Source organism: Sus scrofa, chromosome 7 (assembly GCF_000003025.6).
Source record: "Sus scrofa isolate TJ Tabasco breed Duroc chromosome 7, Sscrofa11.1, whole genome shotgun sequence".
NCBI lineage: Eukaryota > Metazoa > Chordata > Mammalia > Artiodactyla > Suidae > Sus > Sus scrofa.
In genome coordinates, this window is record NC_010449.5 from 8111873 (window position 1) to 8132393 (window position 20521).

At 38.3% G+C, this 20521-nt stretch overlaps 1 protein-coding gene across 4 annotated transcripts in view; it reads left to right on the forward strand.

Annotated features, from left to right (window-relative positions):
• TMEM170B (transmembrane protein 170B) overlaps window positions 1-20521 on the forward strand; it is a 38574-nt gene extending 18053 nt beyond the window's left edge. Inside the window, exons 2-4 of one of the 4 annotated variants that reach the window (XR_002346303.1) lie at window positions 856-1026; window positions 10426-10510; window positions 12555-12679. Coding sequence is in view for 2 of the 4 variants with exons in the window: in XM_003482132.4 (XP_003482180.2) it covers window positions 856-1026; window positions 12555-12685 (302 nt within the window). In the remaining 2 variants the exon portion in view is untranslated. Of the gene's footprint in view, window positions 1-855; window positions 1027-10425; window positions 10511-10936; window positions 11996-12554 lie in introns of those variants that run through there. The other 3 variants (XR_002346304.1, XM_021100188.1, XM_003482132.4) reach the window with 3 other exon arrangements.

Below are 20521 nucleotides of genomic sequence, written 5' to 3' on the forward strand. Positions count from 1 at the left end.
GGTCCAGCTCAGAATTCCCAGGAGAAGGGCGAGATTGGCCCACTTTGGATCAGTAGCCTGCCCTGCTGTACCTCACCAGAGGCATGGCCAGGGAGATGGAGTCAGTGCAAAGACAGGCAGTGTCTATAGGAACTATGTGCATTCACGGAGGGGCAGGTGGCCAGAAAGAACGGGAGTGGATGCTAGAGAGAGTGAAAGGCGTTCTCAGCCACTGTCAGTAAACCAGGCTTCAGTGTACAGTAATTGAGGATATGTTGAAGAAAGAGTAATAGAGCTTGAAGAATTCTGGATAAGGACTATTAAATGACCTGAGACAAAGAATTATAAAAAATTCTGACTGATTTTTTAGTATATAGGTTTGAGACCCAAGAGGGAAATGGCCTGAAATTCTTAAAATCATAAAAGATAAATCATTGACTTATTTCTTGAATTATTTGAATGAAAGGATAGGTTTTTAAAATGGACACTTGCTTAGTGTAGAAAATTATATACAAAATTATATATCAAATAGCAGTTAGTTAACTGATATAAGAACTTTGCAAACATAGGGTTTATTAGAAATTTACGGGTTACAGCTATATGTTGGAGACACAGGAAATGAGAGGGTGGACTTGACCTTCTAAAGTCACGGGGGGAATTATTTCCCCATCAAACATTAGCGATGATGATAATTAAAATGTACTTAGTACTGCATTTACTTAGTACTTAGTGCTATGTATCCAGTACTACATTAGGCGTATTTTTATCTTTTATTTCATTTAACTTCCTCTGGACCATGGGTGCTCACTGTGTGTTTACCTGGATTTTCTAAGATGTTTTTCAGCAGGATTCTTAACGCTTTGCTTTCCCTTTCAGAGATGTGGTACTGGATCTTCCTCTGGGCTCTCTTCTCCTCTCTGTTTGTCCATGGTGCTGCGGGAGTGTTGATGTTTGTGATGCTGCAGAGGCACAGGCAGGGGAGAGTCATCTCTGTCATTGCCGTCAGCATTGGGTTTCTAGCTTCTGTGACCGGAGCCATGATCACTAGTAAGTTGATTTTGTTTTCTCTAAGGATGTAATTTTATATGCACTCACAGTTTTGGTAACTTTACTCTTATTGTAAGCGTAACAACGTCATGTTTCACAGAGAATAGTTTTCAGCACTAACCATGCTTCATCTCTCCTTTATTTACTGAACAGATCATTTTTTATTTTTATCATTTATTTATTGAACAGATCGGTTTTGTACTTCTGCTATATTAATACACATGCAGCGTTTGGGGGAAATAGAAAAACTGAAAAGTTGGCAAGGGCAGAGTAGTTCATGGGAGAATTTATCTTATGGTAGATGTAGTTACTGTTTTGAAGGAACTCGCTGTGGAGAGAGGTAAGTATACAAATATGGCAGTGATAACTGTCATTAAAAAAAGTGAAAATATAGCCCTTAGGTCCTTGATGTCATCTGCCTGTGACTACAAAATAAAAGTGCATTTCATTCTTTTTTAAAAAATATCTTATAGATAATTTGCCTTCTTTAAAGCCAGGAAAATGGAATAAATTCTAATTTTGACATACTTATAATATTTTAAGGTCTTAGTCATTATTATTTCACATAATCTTAATTTTTAATCATTTAAATTTTAGGACAGATTTATTTATAGTTTCAGAATAATTGGAGATTTAGAAGTGGCAATTAATATGTTTTTCCCCTCTTAAATTCTGTGTATATGTATTCCTTTTCAGATTCCTTCCCATTATAGATTATCACAAGATATTGAATATAGTTATCTTTGCTATACAGTAGGTCCTTGCTGTTTATCTGTTTTCCATATAGTAGTGTGTTATCTGTTAATCCCAAATTCCAGGAGTTCCTGTTATGGTGCAGTGGTAACAGGAAAATGCGGGTTTGATCCCTGGCCTTGCTCAGTGGGTTAAGGCTCAGATCCTGAGTTGCTCCGGCTGCGTTGGGTAGGCCGGCAGCTGCAGCTCCAGTTAGACCCCTGGCCTGAGAACTTCCATGTGCTGCAGGTGTGGCCATAAAAAAAGAAAAAAAATTCCTGATTTGTCCTCCCTTTCCTCTTTGGTAACCATGTTTGTTTTCTGTGTTTGCCTGTGAATCTGTTCCTGTTTTTGTAAATAAGTTCATTTGTATAAATTTTTTTAGTTTCTACATATGAGTGATATTATATGGTATTTGTCTTTGTCTGACTTCACATAGTATGATAATCTCTAATTCCATCAATGTTGCTTAAAATGGCATTTCATTCTTTCGATGTGTGAATAGCATTCCATTATGTGTGTGTATCCTACTGCAAATAGCGCTGCTGCAAACGTTGAGGTGCATGTATCTTTTCGAATGAGAGATACATGCCCAGGAATGGGATTTCTGGGTCATACAGTAACTCTGTTTTTTAGATTTGAAGGAGCCTCCATACTGTTCTCCATAGTGGCTGCACCAATTTACTTTCCCACCAGCAGGGTAGGAGGGTTCCCTTTTGCCACACCCTCTTCAGCATTTGCTATTTATAGACTTTTTGATGATGGCCATTCTGATTGGTGTGAGGGTGATACATCATGGTAGTTTTGTTTTGCATTTCTCTAATAATTAGTGATGTTGAGCATCTTTTCATGTGCTTGTTGGCCATCCGTATGTCATCTTTGGAGAAATTTTATATTTCAGTCTTCTGCCCATTTTTTGATTGGGTTGTTTGTTTTTTCGATACTGAGCTATATGAGCTATTTGTGAATTTTGGAAATAAATCCCTTGTCAGTGGCATCTTTTGCAAATGTTTTCTCTCATTCTGTAGGTTGTCTTTTCATTTTGTTCATGGTTTCCTTTGCTGTTCAAAAGCTTTTAAGTTTAACTAGGTACCATTTGTTTATTTTTGCTTTTGTTTCTATTACTGTAGGAGATGGCGCCAAAAAAAATATTGTTGCAGTTTATGTCAAAGTGTCCTGCCTGTGTTGTCCTCTAGGAGTTTTATAGTATCCAGTGTTATATTTAGGTCTTTAGTCCATTTTGAGGTTTTTTGTTTTTGTTTTTAATTTATCTTTTGTCTTTTTAGGGCTGAACCTGCGGCATATGGAAGTTCCCAGGCTAGGGGTTGAAATGGAGCTGTAGCGCTGGCCTACCCACAGCCACAGCAATGTGAGATCCGAGCCATGTCTGCGACCTATACCACAGCTCATGGCAACACCGGATCCTTAACCCACTGAGCGAGGCCAGGGATAGAACCTGCGTCCTCATGGATGCTAGGCAGATTCATTTCTGCTGAGTCACAATGGAAACTCCTGAGTTTATTTTTGTATATGGTGTAAGAGAAGGTTCTAATTCCATTCTTTACGTGTATCTGTCCAGTTTTCCCAACAGCAATTATTGAAGGGACTGTCTTTTCTCCATTGTGTAGTCTTGCCTCCTTTGTCATAGATTAATTGACAATAAGAGTGCACTTCCTTCTTAAACATAAATTATTATTACATGAATCTCCCCCGGCCTACTAGAAATCAGCCACTTTCCGGTGTCCTCTAGCTGTTGCTAAGTTTTCCTGCCTCATGTGTGTCCTCCAGTCCACTCCCCCAGCCTTCTCTTCTCACCACTGTACTTAGGCCCCAGCTCCAGCCATGGGTTCTGCTGTGCTAGTTGAGCCAGAACTTAGATGCATTCTGCTGAGCCTGGAGGGGCCTCAGCTGCTTCCCTCCTGTGGTTTAGCTCGACACTGGCTGCTTCTCTCTGTAGCCATCGGTCCAGTCACTGCTGGTGAACAGTAGAGCTTCTGTTGCTGTTCACTGCAGCCTGCTTCCGTAAGGTTAGGGCAGCTCACTGCCACCCCTGGATCTGTTTCACAACTTTGGGCTAATGCCTCTTCCTCTCTAAGCTGGTTCTTAGCCCCGAGATGAGATGAGAGGAAGTCCGTTTCTTCTCCAGTACAAAGGCCTCCCTCCCATTGTGTCCCACAGTCAGCTTTTTCCAGAGTGAGCAACACGTCCTGCTGCCATGAGAGGAAAGCCCTGTCCCCATGTCTCTGCATGTGTCCTGTGGCAGTAAGACAGTCGGAGTAGTTGTGGGAAATAGTAGTCCTTTTCTCATCCTTTCTTGATTTACTGTGTGGAATTTGTGTGTCACCTTGTGTTAGGTTTTTGTTGTTGCTTCTGCTGCTGCATTCAAACGATGACTTTCTCATATGGTACCTCATTTATTTTGCCATAGGTAGGGTTTCAAACAAGCAATCAGGTTTAGCTGATACACCTGATGTGCAGAGTGGGGTAGTAGGAGATTCAGCTGGAAAGAGAATAGAGCCAGATCCTCAAGGATCTTGGAAAGCCAGCCAGGGTTCGGACTTTCCACTACAGGCCATGGAAAACAAGCAGATATTTTTTGAATGGGGTTGGCAAGGGGCAAAGCAGTTTGATAGGAAAATTTGTCTTATAGCTGAATGTGGAATATATGTGAAGAAAGAACCAGGAGAAAACTGTGAAAGAGCAGAGACCTTGTCTTTCATCCCTGCTGTATCTCCAACAATAAAACAGTACCTGGAACATAGCAGATACTCAGGAAGTACTGGTTAGATGGATGGATGTAGTGAAGGAGGAAGGGCAGAGGAAAGAAAAAAGAAAGGAGGGAGGAAAAGGGAAACGAAGAGGAGTTGAGGCATTAGCTGTAATCTGAATGTGAGGCTTGATCTGCATGAGACTAGTGGCAGTGGGGAGGAAAAGGAGCTGGTGTTCAGACCACGGCAAAGGGGGAAAAAATCCAAGTTCGTAGTTACTCACTGTGGTGGCATACAAAGAGACATGAAAGGGACTGCTCATGTTTTTGATGTGGGCCACTGCTGTAATTGTGGAACCGTGAACAGAGGAGGAAGGAAGAAGGAACAGCTTGTACAGAAGTCAAAAGTAGTATGTTGGGAGTTCCCGTCGTGGCGCAGTGGTTAACGAATCCGACTAGGAACCATGAGGTTGCGGGTTCGGTCCCTGCCCCTGCTCAGTGGGTTAACGATCTGGCGTTGCCGTGAGCTGTGGTGTAGGTTGCAGACGCGGCTCGGATCCCGCGTTGCTGTGGCTCTGGCGTAGGCCGGTGGCTACAGCTCGGATTCAACCCCTAGCCTGGGAACCTCCATATGCCGCGGGAGCGGCCCAAGAAATAGCAACAACAACAACAAAAGACAAAAAAAAAAAAAAAAAAAAAAAGTAGTATGTGTATTATATGTGTGTTTATTGGTGTAAATTATGGCAAAACTTCACAGAGAGCATGATTCTCCTTCCATTATCTCTAATGATGTGCCTGTATAATCTGCCTTCAATTCAGTCAGGAATAAAATAAGCTAATGATTTTAAAACTGCAGGGTTATATTTAAAGATTCTTACAAATATGTCTGATACAATTTCAAGTAAAAATTTGTATCTAGGTTAACAAAAAAACATATCAACATCTTCTGGCTAATTTTCTGACCTGTAGATACTCGACTAAAGAAAACTAACCGGAGTTCCTGTTGTGGCGCAGTGGTTAACAAATCCGACTAGGAACCATGGGGTTGCGGGTTCGATCCCTGGCCTTGCTCAGTGGGTTAAGGATCTGGTGCTGCCGTGAGCTGTGGTGTAGGTTGCAGACGTGGCTTGCATCCCGCGTTGCTGTGGCTGTGGCGTAGGCCGGTGGCTACGGCTCCAATTAGACCCCTAGCCTGGGAATCTCCATATGCCGCGGGAGCGGCCCCAGAAAAGGCAAAAAGACAAAAATAAATAAATAACCAATGTGAATATGTAGCTGCATTTATTTTCTTAATGCATTTTGTGAGCTAGCATGATCATAGCTGTATATTCAGCTCAGCAAATGATGGCTGACTGAATATGTATAATATCCATTATATTTTACTGCCTTTTAGATTTTTATTTCTAAAATAGAGTGATTTTTCATTTTAGTTAGTACTGATAGTACTGATGCTTTACCTCCTGGCGTTGGTTTTTCTGTATAATGCCATCGCTTGGTGTTGTACTGCTGTCCAATTTTAGCAATTCTAAAGAGGTAATGTGACATCTCTTTGTTCGTTTAATTTGCATTTCTCTGATTACTGAAGAATTTGAGCATCTCTTTCTATTCTTACTACATATATATATTTGCTTTGTAGGGCCGTACCCGAGGCATATGGAAGTTCCCAGGCTAGGAGTCAAATCAGAGCTACAGCTGCCAGCCTACACCACAGCTCACGGCAACACGGGATCCTTAACCCACTGAGCGAGGCCAGGGATCGAACCTGCGTCCTCATGGATACTAGTAGGGTTTGTTAACTGCTGAGCCACGAAGGGAACTCTCTCTTATTGTATATTTCGATTTCTTTTTTCTGCAAACTGCTTCTTTAAATTTTCTGCTTTTCTTTTGGGGTTCTTGTTCCATTTTATTGTTACCTATTTCTTAGCGATACTGATTTCTTGTTGGTTTTGAACTTTGGAAATAACTTCTCTTTTATCAGTACCTTAATCCATGATATTATTTATTGAACAGAAATCTTTATTCATGTAATCATCTTAAGGAGATTTTTTTTTTGCCTGTGGTTTGTAATTTAGAGTTTTATTTAAGAAGTTCTCCCCCACACCAAGGTCAAAAGATATTTTGATATATTTTCTCTTGTTAATTGTATAGTTTTACCTTTATATTAAGGTCTCTAATTTATCTAAAGCAGGACTGACCAAACAGTTTCTTAAAAGGCCAGATAGTAACTACTTTAAATGTTGCATGCCAGATGTCTCTGTTACAGCTATTCAGGCCTGCCATTAAGACATAAACGCAGCCATGGACATAGGTAAATGAATAGGCATGGCTTTTTCCAATAAAACTTTATTTACAAAAACAGATGTCTAACATTCAGGTCATAATTTACCTTCTAGTCTAAAGTCTGTCTTTGTATTTGAAATTAGATAGGATTCCAGGTATATTTTTTTCCTCCCATAGAGCAGGGCAGTTTATGCCACACCATTCGCTAAAAAAACCATCCATTGATTCATCTTTTTTGTGTACTATGTTCTTAAGGTACATTCTTTTTTTTTTTTTTTGTCTTTTGTCTTTCTAGGGCTGCACTGGCAGCACGTGGAAGTACCCAGGCTGGGGGGCGAATCGGAGCTGCAGCTGTTGGCCTACACCACAGCTACACCAACACAGGATCTGAGCTGCATCTGCGACCTACACCACAGCTCACAGCAACACCAGATCCTTAATCCACTGAGCAAGGCTAGGGATCGAACCCGCGTCCTCATGGATGCTAGTCTGGTTCACCAACCACTGAGCCACAACGGGAACTCCCCTAAGGTATATTCTTAAGGTATGTTCTTATCTCTGAACTCTGTTCTGATTTGTTAGTCTTTTTATCTATTCTTGCATAAATGCCTCACTTTTTGCTTTTATTGTTTTGTAGTATTTCTTAACCTCTAGTAAGCAAGATCCCTCTCATTTGTTTTCTTTCTCAAAGTTAACATAACCATTTGTGGACTTTTACTTTTTCATGTAAATTTTAAAATACATCTACTGAGTTTCTCAAAAAGTATGATTATGATTTTTGTGGGGATCTGACTGAATGTAGAGGTTAATTTAGGAAGATTGTCATACTAAACTATTCCACTTAAGAACATGTATCTCCATTTGTTGAGATTATCTTCTATGTCTTCTGGTAGAGTTTAAGAATGTTTTTCTCAATAGAAGGATTGTATATTTGATTAAGTTAATTCCTAAATTATTATGTTATAGTTGTTGTATATGGTACCTTTTTTGTTTACATTATTAGTTTTATTGGTATGGAAAAATGCTGTTTTTAATTTTTTTTCCTTTTTATGGTCGCACCTGCAGCATGTGAAGAGTTCCTGCACTAGGCATCAAATCAGAGCTGCAACTGCGGCCTATGCCACAGCCACAACACTGGATCTGAGCCACATCTGCAACCTATACTGCATCTTGTGGCAACCCTGGATCCTTAACCCACTGAACAAGTCAGAGATCAAATCCACATCCTCACGAGACAACATTCGGTCGTTGACCTTCTGAGCCACAACAGGAACTCCTGCTGTTAAGGTTTAAGTTGGGTTTATGAAAGATTAATAACAAAGCAAGAAACTGGTTTTCTGGAAGGATAATAAGGTAAATAGATTGCTGCCTTAACTCTAGAATAGTTAAAACAGAAAAGTGAAATATGATACAAAACAGAAGAAATAACTACAGATTCAATAATAAAGGTAGAATAAAGAATTATGAAAATAAGAGTTTTGGAGTTTGTACTGTGGCGCAGTGGGTTAAGAATCCAACTGCAATGGCTTGAGTCGCTGTGGAGGTTCAGATTCGAACCCTGGCCAGCACAGTGGGTTAAAAGGGTCCAGCACTGCTGCAGCTATGGAATAGGGTGCAGCTGCAGTTCAGTTTCAATTCTTGGCCTGGGAACTTCCATAGGCTGCAGGTGTGGCCATAAAAATAACAGTTCTGTAAAACAGTTGTATATTCCTAAATATCAATTGTCAAAATTGGCAAAAAGAGGAAATAGAAAATATGAATAATGTAGTATTTTTAAACAATTGAAATTTTGAAGCTCCCTCCTCCCAAAAAGAAGTTCAGACTCAAATGAGGTTTACAGATTTTCAAGAAGTAGTTCCGCTTTTATCCAAATTACTGCAGACAGTAGAAAGATTAAAAGCTGTGTACAGCGTATTTGCTGGCCCACAGTAATGCTGTTGCTAAGAAGATGAAGACTACAGAAGAACGGAAAAGTATAGGTTCATTTACCTTAAGAATGTTATCCTAGGAATGCAAAGATAGTTCATTATCAGAAATGGCTATGGCTGCATGTCAATAAAACATTATTTATGGACACTAAATAAGCAGTGTCCATAAATAAGGTGTTCTCATCATGACTCAGCAGTTAACGAGCCAAACTAGTATCCCTGAGTTAGATCCCTGGTCTGGCTCCTTGGGTTAAGGATCCGGCATTGCTGTGAGCTGTGGTGTAGGTCACAGACATGGCTCGGATATCACTTTGCTTTGGCTGTGGTATAGGCTGGCCGATATAGCTCTGATTTGATCCCTTGCCTGGGAACCCCCATATGCCATGAGTGTGGCCCCCAAAAGACAAAAAATATTTGAATTTCATATAATTTTTTTGGCTGCACCTGCAGCATGTGGAAGTTCCCGGGCTGGGGATCGAACATGCACCACAGCAGTGATCCAGGCTGCTGCAGTGACACTATAACCCAAACCCACAAGGGAATTCCCTCATATAATTTTCATGGAATATTATTTTTTTTGAATTTTTAAAAAACCATTTAAAAATGTAAAAACCATTCTTAGCTTGGATGTTGTGGGGGTTCAGATTGGCCCTGTGGGTCATAATGGGCTGATCCCTGATCTAACTACACAAACCGAGAATCAACACTGTTAGAACTCAGTCTGCCTTAACCTTTATACTTGCCCTCTCTCAGGAATATGGAGGGCGAGCAAATCACTTTTTCTTCGTACAGCTCTCTGTGGGCACTTATGTTGCTGTGTATTGACATCTTCCGTACACTGGTGACTCCTCTCCTAGTTACTCTTGTCCTTGCAAGTTTAAATCTGTTACTCTCCTGCCACTCCGGTCAGCAGAGGGGCTCTCTCCACTTCGTTGGCTGTGCGAGTGTCTCCCACACCTTAATACTGGGGGGACCTTTCCTTCGTTCTGACTGAGACCTTCCGTCATTGTTCATAGCGGCAGCTCCAAACGAGTGTTATTTATTCCAAGCGCCTATTATACTTCTGCCCTCTTCACTCTTGCATATCATAGCCTTCTATTCCCCCAAGAAAATAAGGACCCAGTATTTATACTCTTTCAATGGGCTATGGCTCAGCAAAATACACCTTAATGAGAGTGAAAACTAAAGCACACACTGGGGAAGATATTTGTTAGCTTATAGAAAAGTAAAAACATTAATATCCAAACTGTATTTTAAAAAATCCTATGAGTCCAATAAGAAAATGGCTATCCAGTAGACAAAGGGACAAAAAATTTGACAAGCATTTCACAGAAGTAGAAACCCTAATGGCCACATGTGAAGCATATGTGAGGAAAAGCTCAATGACATTAAAAATCAGGGAAATGCAAACTAATTACAGAGATAACATCTCTTACCCACCAGATTGACAAAAGAATCCACTTTTTTGTCCACACCCATGGCATGTGGTAGTTCCTGGACCAGGGACTGAACCCATGTCATAGTAGTGACCCAAGCCACTGCAGTGACAATGCCAGATCCTTAACCTGCTGCACCATAAGAGAACGCCAAAAGAAGTTTTTTAAAGATATCAGCTGCTTCTGAGTAAATGGAGTAACTGGAATATAAATTGGTACAATTTCTTTGGAAAAAAGTGGCATTACCTAGTAAAGTTGAAAATGTATATAACATTCAGCTTTTACTCACGTAAACTCTTGTTTGGGGGTGTGCCAGGGATCGTGTGACAAGGACATTCACAGAAGCAGGTTTGTCACCGTTTAGGAGTGGAAACGAATGTCATCCACGGCAGACTAGCTAAGTAAGTTGTGGTTTATTCACACTTGGAATTCTATACAACAGTGGAAATGTATGAATTATAGTTGTACACAACATGAATAATTTTTAGACATAATAGCCAAAAATTCCAAAAAACTTACCATATCAATTTATATAAAAATAATTTATTTAAAAATAAGTATTTTAGGATACAGGCAGGTGGTAAAGCTGAAGAAAAGCAAAGGAATGATAAAAAGCAAATTCAGGAGGGAATGGGACATGATTGGGGAGGGTCCCTGGGAACCTCAAATTAAATAGGAATGTTGTTTTCATTTGGATGATGGTACCTGGGAATTGGTTGTTATTTTTATGATCTACATATATTTCAATACTCCATCATACCCGCTCAGTATTTAATAGCAGTATTTCCAAAATCACTTACTAGACACACAAAATTGTTTTCTTTCAGATCTTTGAGATGGAGTTCCACGGAACAGTCTTTTCTGACTAGTGCTTCTGGGCTGCGAGGTGGTGCAGTGCAGTGGGCACTGCTTTGATCTGCTTCTTGTGGAGGGAAGGTGTCACTTACAGACTGGTTCTTGATCATCCACTGGAAGACTGTAGTTAGTTTTGTTTTCTGTATAACACCATAAATGTCTCCCTTGATTGTGGAAACTCCGGAGTTTTACAGTGGTTTTCCTTTCTTTTTTATTCACTTTTCTTCCCTCATCATTATAGGCTTGAAGATTTTATCCTATGTTTCTTGAAAGATTTTGAAGAAAAATAGCTTATTTAGTGGTTTTGTTAGGTTTTCTTCAGACAGTTCAGCCTTCCAAAGTGAAATCCATTTTATTTATTTATTTAATTTATTTATTTATAACATCTAGTATTTTAACCCATCTGAAACTTACTTTGAGGAATTGTGTGAAGTAGGGACCTAAATTTATTTCTTCCAAATGGCTACCAGTTGTCCACACCACTTACTGAATGGTGAGCCACTGATTGGCGATAACCTTTACCATTTACTACTGCCATGACTGCTAACCAAAATTTGGAGTACTTAAACTTAGATCAGACACTATTTAAAGTACTTTCCAAGTATTACCTCTTAATCTTCATACCCACCCATTTTACAGTGGAGGGAATAAAGCACAGAGAGGTTAAGTGACTGCTCAGAGTAACACAGGTACTAATTAGTACTCCAAAAGCCATGCTCTTAACCTTTTATAATTTGTTTGAATTAACAAATTTGGTACTTCCCAGGCAGCCTGAGCTTAGATTTTTTACTTGTGGGATCATTTTCAAAGCTTACTGTTGGAGAAATAGAGGCCAGTTTGTCATTTTTTAAATTGAAAATAGTCATGGAAATGTAGGGTAAATCCAAAGTAAAAACAGTATTTCTTAGGTTTAACATAATTTCTGATAACAGGAGTTTCCGTCGTGGCTCAGTGGTTAACACATCTGACTAGGAACCACAAGGTTGCGGGTTCAATCCCTGGCCTTGCTCAGTGGGTTAAGGATCTGGCGTTGCCATGAGCTGTGGTGTAAGTCGCAGATGTGGCTCGGATCCCGCTTCGCTTTGGCTCTGGTACAGGCTGGTGGCTACAGCTCTGATTCCACCCCTAGCCTGGGAACCTCCATATGCCACGAGTGCGGCCCTAGAAAAGACAAAAGACAAAAAACCCCAAACAAACATAATTTCTGATAACAAAGGCTATGATCTTCAAAAAATTGGAGAACATTATCCAGTTCTAAAATTTGAGGATATGACCAATTATCCCCAAAGCTGAGGGATTGTAATACCGAATGATTCATTTTTATGAACATTTTTTGGTGTCAGGCAAGCAGGATATGCTGTAAATATGTATTTTTCAGTTGACTATAAAGCCTGTTGCCAGTTTTGTGGGTAAATGTGGTATGGTAGAGGGTAACTTACCAACCACATGGAAAGTCATAGAAAATTGTAAAACGAGAATAATGGGTGACGTACCGTGTTTGGCTGAGATGGCAGGAGACCCTGAGTTACAGCCGCGCCGCGTGTCCCAGCACGAGCGCCCGTGTGACCTGCCCGCCCTCTTTCCGTGCAGGCGCAGCGGTGGCCGGCATTTACCGAGTGGCCGGGAAGAACATGGCCCCCTTGGAAGCGCTGGTGTGGGGCGTTGGACAGACCGTACTGACATTAATCATCTCCTTTTCAAGGATCCTCGCCACACTCTGAGGTTTCTGTGGGACTGTCTTACTTCACTTAAGGAAACAAATGTACAGATTCTCTGAAAACAGCATTGTCAACAAGTGGGAATGAAATTGTGCAAGAATGTGGAAAGAGCAGGTCGAAACCTGAGGCCTTGCGCTGCGTGGGAAGACTGCCCTCTGGTGTTCCAGTGATTGCACTACCGCACTGCACCTTACGTGCCTCCGTCCCAGGCCAGGCGCATCACACCCGTGAAGCTACAAGCAAAAGCACCTTGTTCAGCTGCCAATCAGGTTAACATTGGTGTTGACTCATCGTTGTGCACAGTGTTGTGTTAAGTTACAGGGACATTTTGAAGAATTGATATATGTGCCAAACTCTTCTTTTTTTTTTTTAACATTGATCATGTGAAATTTGCAAGTGTAAATGTAGACGAGTGCTGTGAACACATTTGACATGAATCCAGGTGATATCGTGAGATTTCTGTTTTGTGATGCTAAATCCCGTATGAGTGCTGAATACTGAATCAGTGTGAGACAAAGTATTTGATTTTTAATGTTGAATGTTTCTGGGATTTAGGGCTTTCATATGAATTAGGCATTATTATTATTTAATTTACTTGGAAAATAATACTTAATGGAAAAACTGCTAAACTCTTTTAAGGACTCAAAGTAGATCTGTAGGGAGCATCCTTCTCACTCACTTAAATAACAGTTTTAATAGTTTCCCTCAAACATTCTATTGACATGAACTAAAAACCTTTATGGGTCACACACATTGGTTGTAGTTTGTGTGTCATAAAAATATAATTTGAAATTTTTCTTATAAATTTTGTGAGAAAAGAAGTATGAAATGCATGTTGCATTCTTGACCCTTCTGAAGAAAGTTTTTGCCATGTATCTCATGGAGAAAACATCTTTATAACTAGTATCTCAGTGGGATTATATTACTTGTTGCATATATCTTGATTTTTGACAAAACATAAGCAGTCTTTCATTCTGGAGTATTAACTATATTTAAAGAGTGGCCTAAATTAGGCTGTGAAAACAAGAAGCCTCATTTGTAGATAAGTAGCAAGTAAGTCATATAGGAAGAGTAATAAACTGTCTTACTTTGAGTATGTGGTAACATCATAATTTCTCTAAGTAAAAGGGGAATGTAGTAAATAATTTTAAAATGTGGCAATTAATTTCAGCATATCAGTACAGTATTAGACATATATTTGAGTGATTCATTTCACTTGTCAGCTTTTGATTTATGCAGTTATTTAAGTTTACTAGAATCTGTGATGACATTTTATTAGAATGAAAAAGTCCTTAGCATTTTCAGAGGTTTTAGCAAAATGCAGTTGTTTTTAAGAGTGCAAGAAGCAAGGGAAACACAGAACCTAGTTGAATTTGTCTCTTACTGAGCTTTCTTTTTTAAATACCAGATACAGTTATATATATATATGCCAACTCAAAGGAAGAGCCAACTGCAGAAAATGTGAAGTTAAGGACAATCCACAAAATAACTTGCATGCTCCACCTAACCTCACTGTTTTATGATCTAATTTGGTAAAAACTGAGTTTCTCTTTGGTCCCATTCAGATTTAGACCTTTGTTACCTACAGTACCTTTTCTTCACCAAAAAGCAGAATATATCAAAACCTCAGTGATGAAGAGTTGGAGGTATTTCACTAGTATGGAAGCCAGCTGGGTGGGGCTGGCGGGTGAGGTGGGCTTGGAAATTTTTTTTTTCCAAAAAGTCAAGAAGCAACTATGTATTCTTAGAGATTTTTGAAGTAAACCTTAAAATTGATTCTTTTAAAATTATGTACAAGCCTGGAATTATTTTCATGTGTTTTTTATATTCGGGATGTTTTCCTAAATTAAATTTAGGCATAAATCTTCCAAGTCAATTCGATTTTTCCTTTTGTTAGACCTGAATCATGTTCTTCCTTTACTTTGGTTATTTTGTCAGTAAAGGGTTCGTTTTCTTTAGGAGAAATTACCAATACCATGTTGAAATTTTTTCAGAGCTACGAAATGGATATTTAACACATGGTTATTGAAAGTTATCACGATAAAGTAACATGGAACACGTGGTTCAAAATTTGAAATTAGCCAGAAAATATCTTGGACACGTTAAGTGTAGGGCTGCATGGACCAAAGAGATTTAAACTCCTGCTTTCACTCTGGAATGGAAATCTAAGGAGGTGGATCAGTTTGAGGACTGTCCTGCAATTCTCTCATTATCAGGTTGCTTTATGTATGAAGTGTGTGTGTGTGTGTGTCCGTGTGTGCCGTTTGTGCTTTTAACTTTGGAGGGAATTTTTGGTTTCTTTGCTGTTTTTAGTTATTTCCATTGGAATTTTGTGCAACTGTTACTTTTCTGATGTTTTGAAATGCAGTTGAATAGTGTGAATTGATGAAATGTCTTAAAAGCTGTTTCTGTGATGATATTTTAAAACAGTGGTTTTCCTATAGAGACAAGAAATTGTAATGATATATATCTACACACATATATATCATTATATACATATATATAAAGCTGCTATATATGAATACAGTCTAATTGGAAAGCTTTTGTTCAATGAACACATTTATGTTGTAGTGGAGAATTTGATGTATTTGCTCAGTTGAATGATCTTTTAAAGAGGTTTGAGGAAGCTTGAGATTTTTAAATTTGGGAAAATTTTTCTTGGTTTAGTAGTACTAGACATCCTTATCTGTGATATGACAAAGGCCCTTATTGGTGTTTTGGGTTTGTTAAACCTTCTTATAATTTGTATGTGATTTAGAATTAAATTTTCTTTGTGATAAATGCAAGAGGGAAGGGGAGAATCCTCTGCAGTTTACACTTAATTATTTTAAAAAATGCTTAATAAAATATCACTGACAATGAAATCAGTTCCCCAAAGAAGAGACTCTTGTGTGTACAAACTAATTATTATTAATTAGTTAACACAAACTGGTTAGAAATGTCCATAGATCAGAGTTAGTCAGGGGGCCTCATCTAAGCTACAAGTAATGTTTAAAACTTTTAAATGAAGAAGATGCAAATAAGCTGCCCCATGGACAATTCCACCGGTTGCCTAGAATGAGGAAAGACCTAAATAGTGGCCATATTCAGTGCTCGCAAGTTAATTATTTTTACTTTAGATCTTAGTGTTTACTAAACAGTGTTATAGTTTGTAACCCAATATACTTCCTTAGTATTTGCAACCTACATTTCCACTGCCCCCCAAACGTGAGTGTTTTGTTTGTATTTTAAGTGAGAAATAAAGAAATGAGCTGCCCTGTGTATCATATATTTGTGATGTAAGGAACAGGAATAATTTTAAATGTTTTGGAAAAGGTCTCACAATAACCTCTAATTTAGACGAGGAGAGTGGGGCTTGCCATGTCAGTGTTCCCAAGCTGGCACTTACATGTCATCTCATTTGATTCTGTAAACATTTTTGATGGATCTATTATGTTCAAATGCGGTACCTGGTATTTTCTATAGTAATTACAAGGATGGCCAATATGGGATTCCTGCCCTTGAGTCCACCAAGAGCTACTGAGATGACTTAAATCCTAAAAGAGTTAGGAGAACATTTTGCTTCTAGCTGAGAGTTTGTCTTGTTTCTCCCCCCACCCTAATCTGGTTTTTCTCAGTTTTTTCACCAAATGGAATTTTAGTAACAGATATCATCGCTGTGATATAGTGAAGAGAATACCAGTGACATGGATTTCAATCCAGCCCTTCTCACTTAGGAATGGCAGTGTAGTCAGAACTCCACATTAGCAGTTCACATTCAGGTATTCAGCCAACTTTGGATTGAAATATTCAGAAAGCAAGTTCCAAAAGGCAAAATGTGAATTTGCCCCATGCAGGCAGCTATTCACATAGCATTTACATTGTATTTACAGTATTTACATAGCATTTACATTATATAGACTATTAAGAGATGATTTAAAGTATGTGGGAGGACATATGTAGGTTACATGCAAATAGGACACCTTTTCTATAAGGGCCTTGAGCATCCTCGAACTTTGATATCTGCTAGGATCCTGGGATCAATCGCCTGTGGATACTAAGAGATGACTAAATAGTTAACAGTAAATAATAGTCATTATAATTTAAAAAAAAAACCCTGCACTTTGCAATACCAGTTGAATACATCATTTTGTAAAATTCATCTCTTTTCTTCCATTTCCACGTTTTCCCTACATATATTTTAAGAAGGAATTCTCTTACAATGTTGCTTCTATAACCTCCTCTCTACCTCTTTATTTTTTTAATCAACAGTTATTTATCTAAAGGCACTTCTGGGAATTAGTTGTGATGGAAGCGGCCAGGGCAAGTGAGATTCAGTGGCAGGTTGTTTACCTCTCCTTAAAGTTGGAAAAGGGAGAAGCAGCCAGGATTTGCCCGTTATCTTATCCTGCTTGCTTCTTTTGGATTCATTCGGCCAACAGGCATTGAATCTGCACTCCTCAACGTATCATCCTTGCTTTAGGGATGGAGAAGCGTCTCCTCCCTCTGTCCGCCTCTGTTCCACCGCCCAGTCTTCCGCTTCACGGTATAGCGCCACTTCTGTGGGAGAACAGAGTTGGGCTGCAGTGTCCACCACGTCCTTCCCTCCATGGACCAAATGTGCTGCGTAAGCCCTACTTGTTGTCTGCTTGTTTTTAACTTAGAAATACTTTCATTTTTAATTTATGCCCATTTTTAATTCAAGAAGTAACAAATGCTAAAGTACTTTCTGAAATATTCTCAAACTACACGTTTCTCTCAGAAAGTCGTAGAATTCTTCAAAGAGTTGCTTTCTATTTTTCAAGATGTGAAGAATGTGGAAAGTTTCTGAAGAAATTCTGGTGACCTAGATTGCAGAAAAGCTTGGCAACATTTGGGTAGCTGGGTAAATGGTTATTTCTTTTAATAATGGGGGGTGAGAATCTCAGTGGTAAAAATTGACTAGTAATTTCCCTTATTGTGCTGTCCTTTTGGTAACATATTAGAGTGGAGAACCCTACAGGACATTATTTGATTTAAAAATGATAAAAAAAATTTCAAACACATAGCTTTTAATTGCAGAGGGAAGGTTAAAGACAGGAAGAAACGTTGGAGGGTAACACACACAAATACAGACACACTTGATGAAGCACCCTGCGTTATGCGGACACAATTTCCCTTCTGTTAAAACTGTGAACTACACTGTGTGAGTAGGTTTACTGCATGTTTACAGAATGCGGTGTCTTCCTTCTGTGTGAGACTAAACTGTACCACAAAGCATTCTGAAACAGTATTACATTTTTGTGCATTTAGTGGTAGGTTTGCCCTTCTCACTTAGGGATCTCCACTGTACATCGGTGTAGGCAATGTAATGCTTTTGAGGAGGTTGCCCAAGTTACCTAAAAACATATCTGTGGGTTTGTTTAGAGGAAGTAATGCTTTATAAAGTATTTTCAGTAAATGTGAACATGTACCAGTTACTATGTTATTAGATTAGTGGAAACACCCAAATTTCTGAGTGCACTGAGCTATGAACTGTCACTGTTTCCTCCCCGGAGTTCAGCGGACTCGTTTTCACATTCTTTACATTCATGGCACATGTGGTGAACTTACGTAATAACCTTTTCCTGATTTTGAGAAGTAATTTAGCAGTTTCTTAAAAATATTCTTCCCCTTTCCATACAGATGTCGTATGGTATAGGTGAAACAGATGTACAGTTTGTTGATAGAATCAGAAGTGCTGGTTTAGAAGAGAATGTTTTAACACCTTATGGCTACACAGTCACAATCTTGCTGAAAATTAAATACTCTAAGTAAGTCAGGGGAGCATGGACCCCCTACGTGTTTGTTTTAGATTATATCTGTCCTTCACTTGGGTGGTGACATACCTCTCCACTCAGTGGTGACATGACCGACCCCTTTTGCGGACTGTATTTAGATATGTAACTGAAGCTGGAAAGCAGTGTAACATACATACATAGAGGAACTATAATGCATAATCTCCATAGATGTAATACTTTTTCTCCTAAACATATTATATATTGGTAATTTCTAAAAATCATCACTTTTTTCAGAGCCCTATATAAATGAATGACAACCTGATAGTACTATTGATGGTGAAAGTTTCCCTTGTTTTTAAATTAAAGTATTTCTGTATCATCACAAAGTGTCTTTGGGAAAGAACATTTTAAAGTTTTCTCCATTGAAGGCAAAATAGAGGCACTGGTTTGAATAGTAGTAAAAAATGATTAACTTTTAATACTGGATGAGTTGATAGTCTGATTATTGACACTTTCTTAGTATTCATAATATCAGATTAATTTATGATGGAGGAATTTTTTGAAGTTCTGGCCCTCTCCCAAACACACACATGCACACACAGGCTCTGCACATTTAGATGAACAATTATAAAATTACACAATATTTTTCATTTTAGTCATATAACTTGGTAAAATTCATAGGATTCTACCATAAAGTACTAACTCCTGACTCCAGTCATTCTAGAGCAAGGGGATCAACTTTATCTTCAAGTTACTCAACTAAAATGTTTGTATGTAAATAACATAGCAAAAATATAGTTTGCCTGATATGTATTAAAAATTCACTTTCAAATTATGTTAACTCTCAGACCACTGATGAATCATTTAGTAAATAAACTACATTGCAGTTTTCCTAAACTAAATGATGCCTTAGTGCCTTGGAAGTTAAGATACTTTTGCAAAGTGTATTTAGCAAGATTCAGGCTTGGTATACTGTTGCTGGGAATTCAGAGCTGGAGCGTAATTGAACTAGCTCCCTGTGGTTTATAAAAACCAGTTATTTCACCATTGACTATTACAGATGACAACTGCTTTCATGATGTGGTATTTGTCGATTTTTTTTTTTCCAAGTAAGTTTGAAATGAGAGAAAATGTAGTCAAGAAATTAAATGTATGATTTTACAATTTGGCTTTGTTGTGAACTAGAGATTCTAGCGTGAACAGTGTGAGCTTTGTATTGTAACACAAGTGCAGACACTTCGTGTAACTTTTAGGAACATGTTTACCATCAGGGAATTTCTCTCTCTCTCTCTCTTTTTTTTTTTTTTACTCTAGAAATACTTAAAGTACTGTGAAGTTTAAAGACAGAAGAAACATAGGAGGGATAACGCACAAAAACAAAGGCGTTTGTGATGAATATCCTACATTACGTGAACACAATTCTCCCCCTTCTGTTAAGACTATAAACTACACTGTATGAGTATGTGTACTGCATGTTTACATAATACAGTTTAATTTTGAAGGGTTATTTTAAAAGTATGTTTATTTATAATACCTAACAAGCTGTAAATATTGTATACTATTGATTTTTAATTTTATATAAGCAATTTTTTAATTTCCAATTCATGTACAAATCTCATTGTGTATATAGCATAATTTCCTGGAGAACATAAATTTTGCAGTGGATTTTAATTATTTTAATTGTGGTAAGCATCAGGTTAGCCTTAGAAATGTTGATTTTTATTTTATTTTTCACTACTCATTTTCTTCAAAGGGCAGCAATAAACATATGCAAGTTATTTTTGACTATAGAAAGTTGGTCTGCAAAGATAAGATCTGGGTTCCAACTCATTGCTTTAAAGAAAAGATGCACAACTAACATCATCCACTGTCTAATCCCAGGGCCATTTCTGAGGTCCATGTGTGTCTCTCCTCTTTGTAACATACAGGGTGAACTCTTTACTGATACAAACAGGACAACTGTTAAAAGTGAATCCAGCACTTAAATGTCATTACACAGAATTTATTGGATTAAAAATTTGTAATATACAGTATTTTAATAACGTTTCTGTATTCTATTTCATGCACTTATATATAAATAAACCTGTCTTTAAAAGCTTTA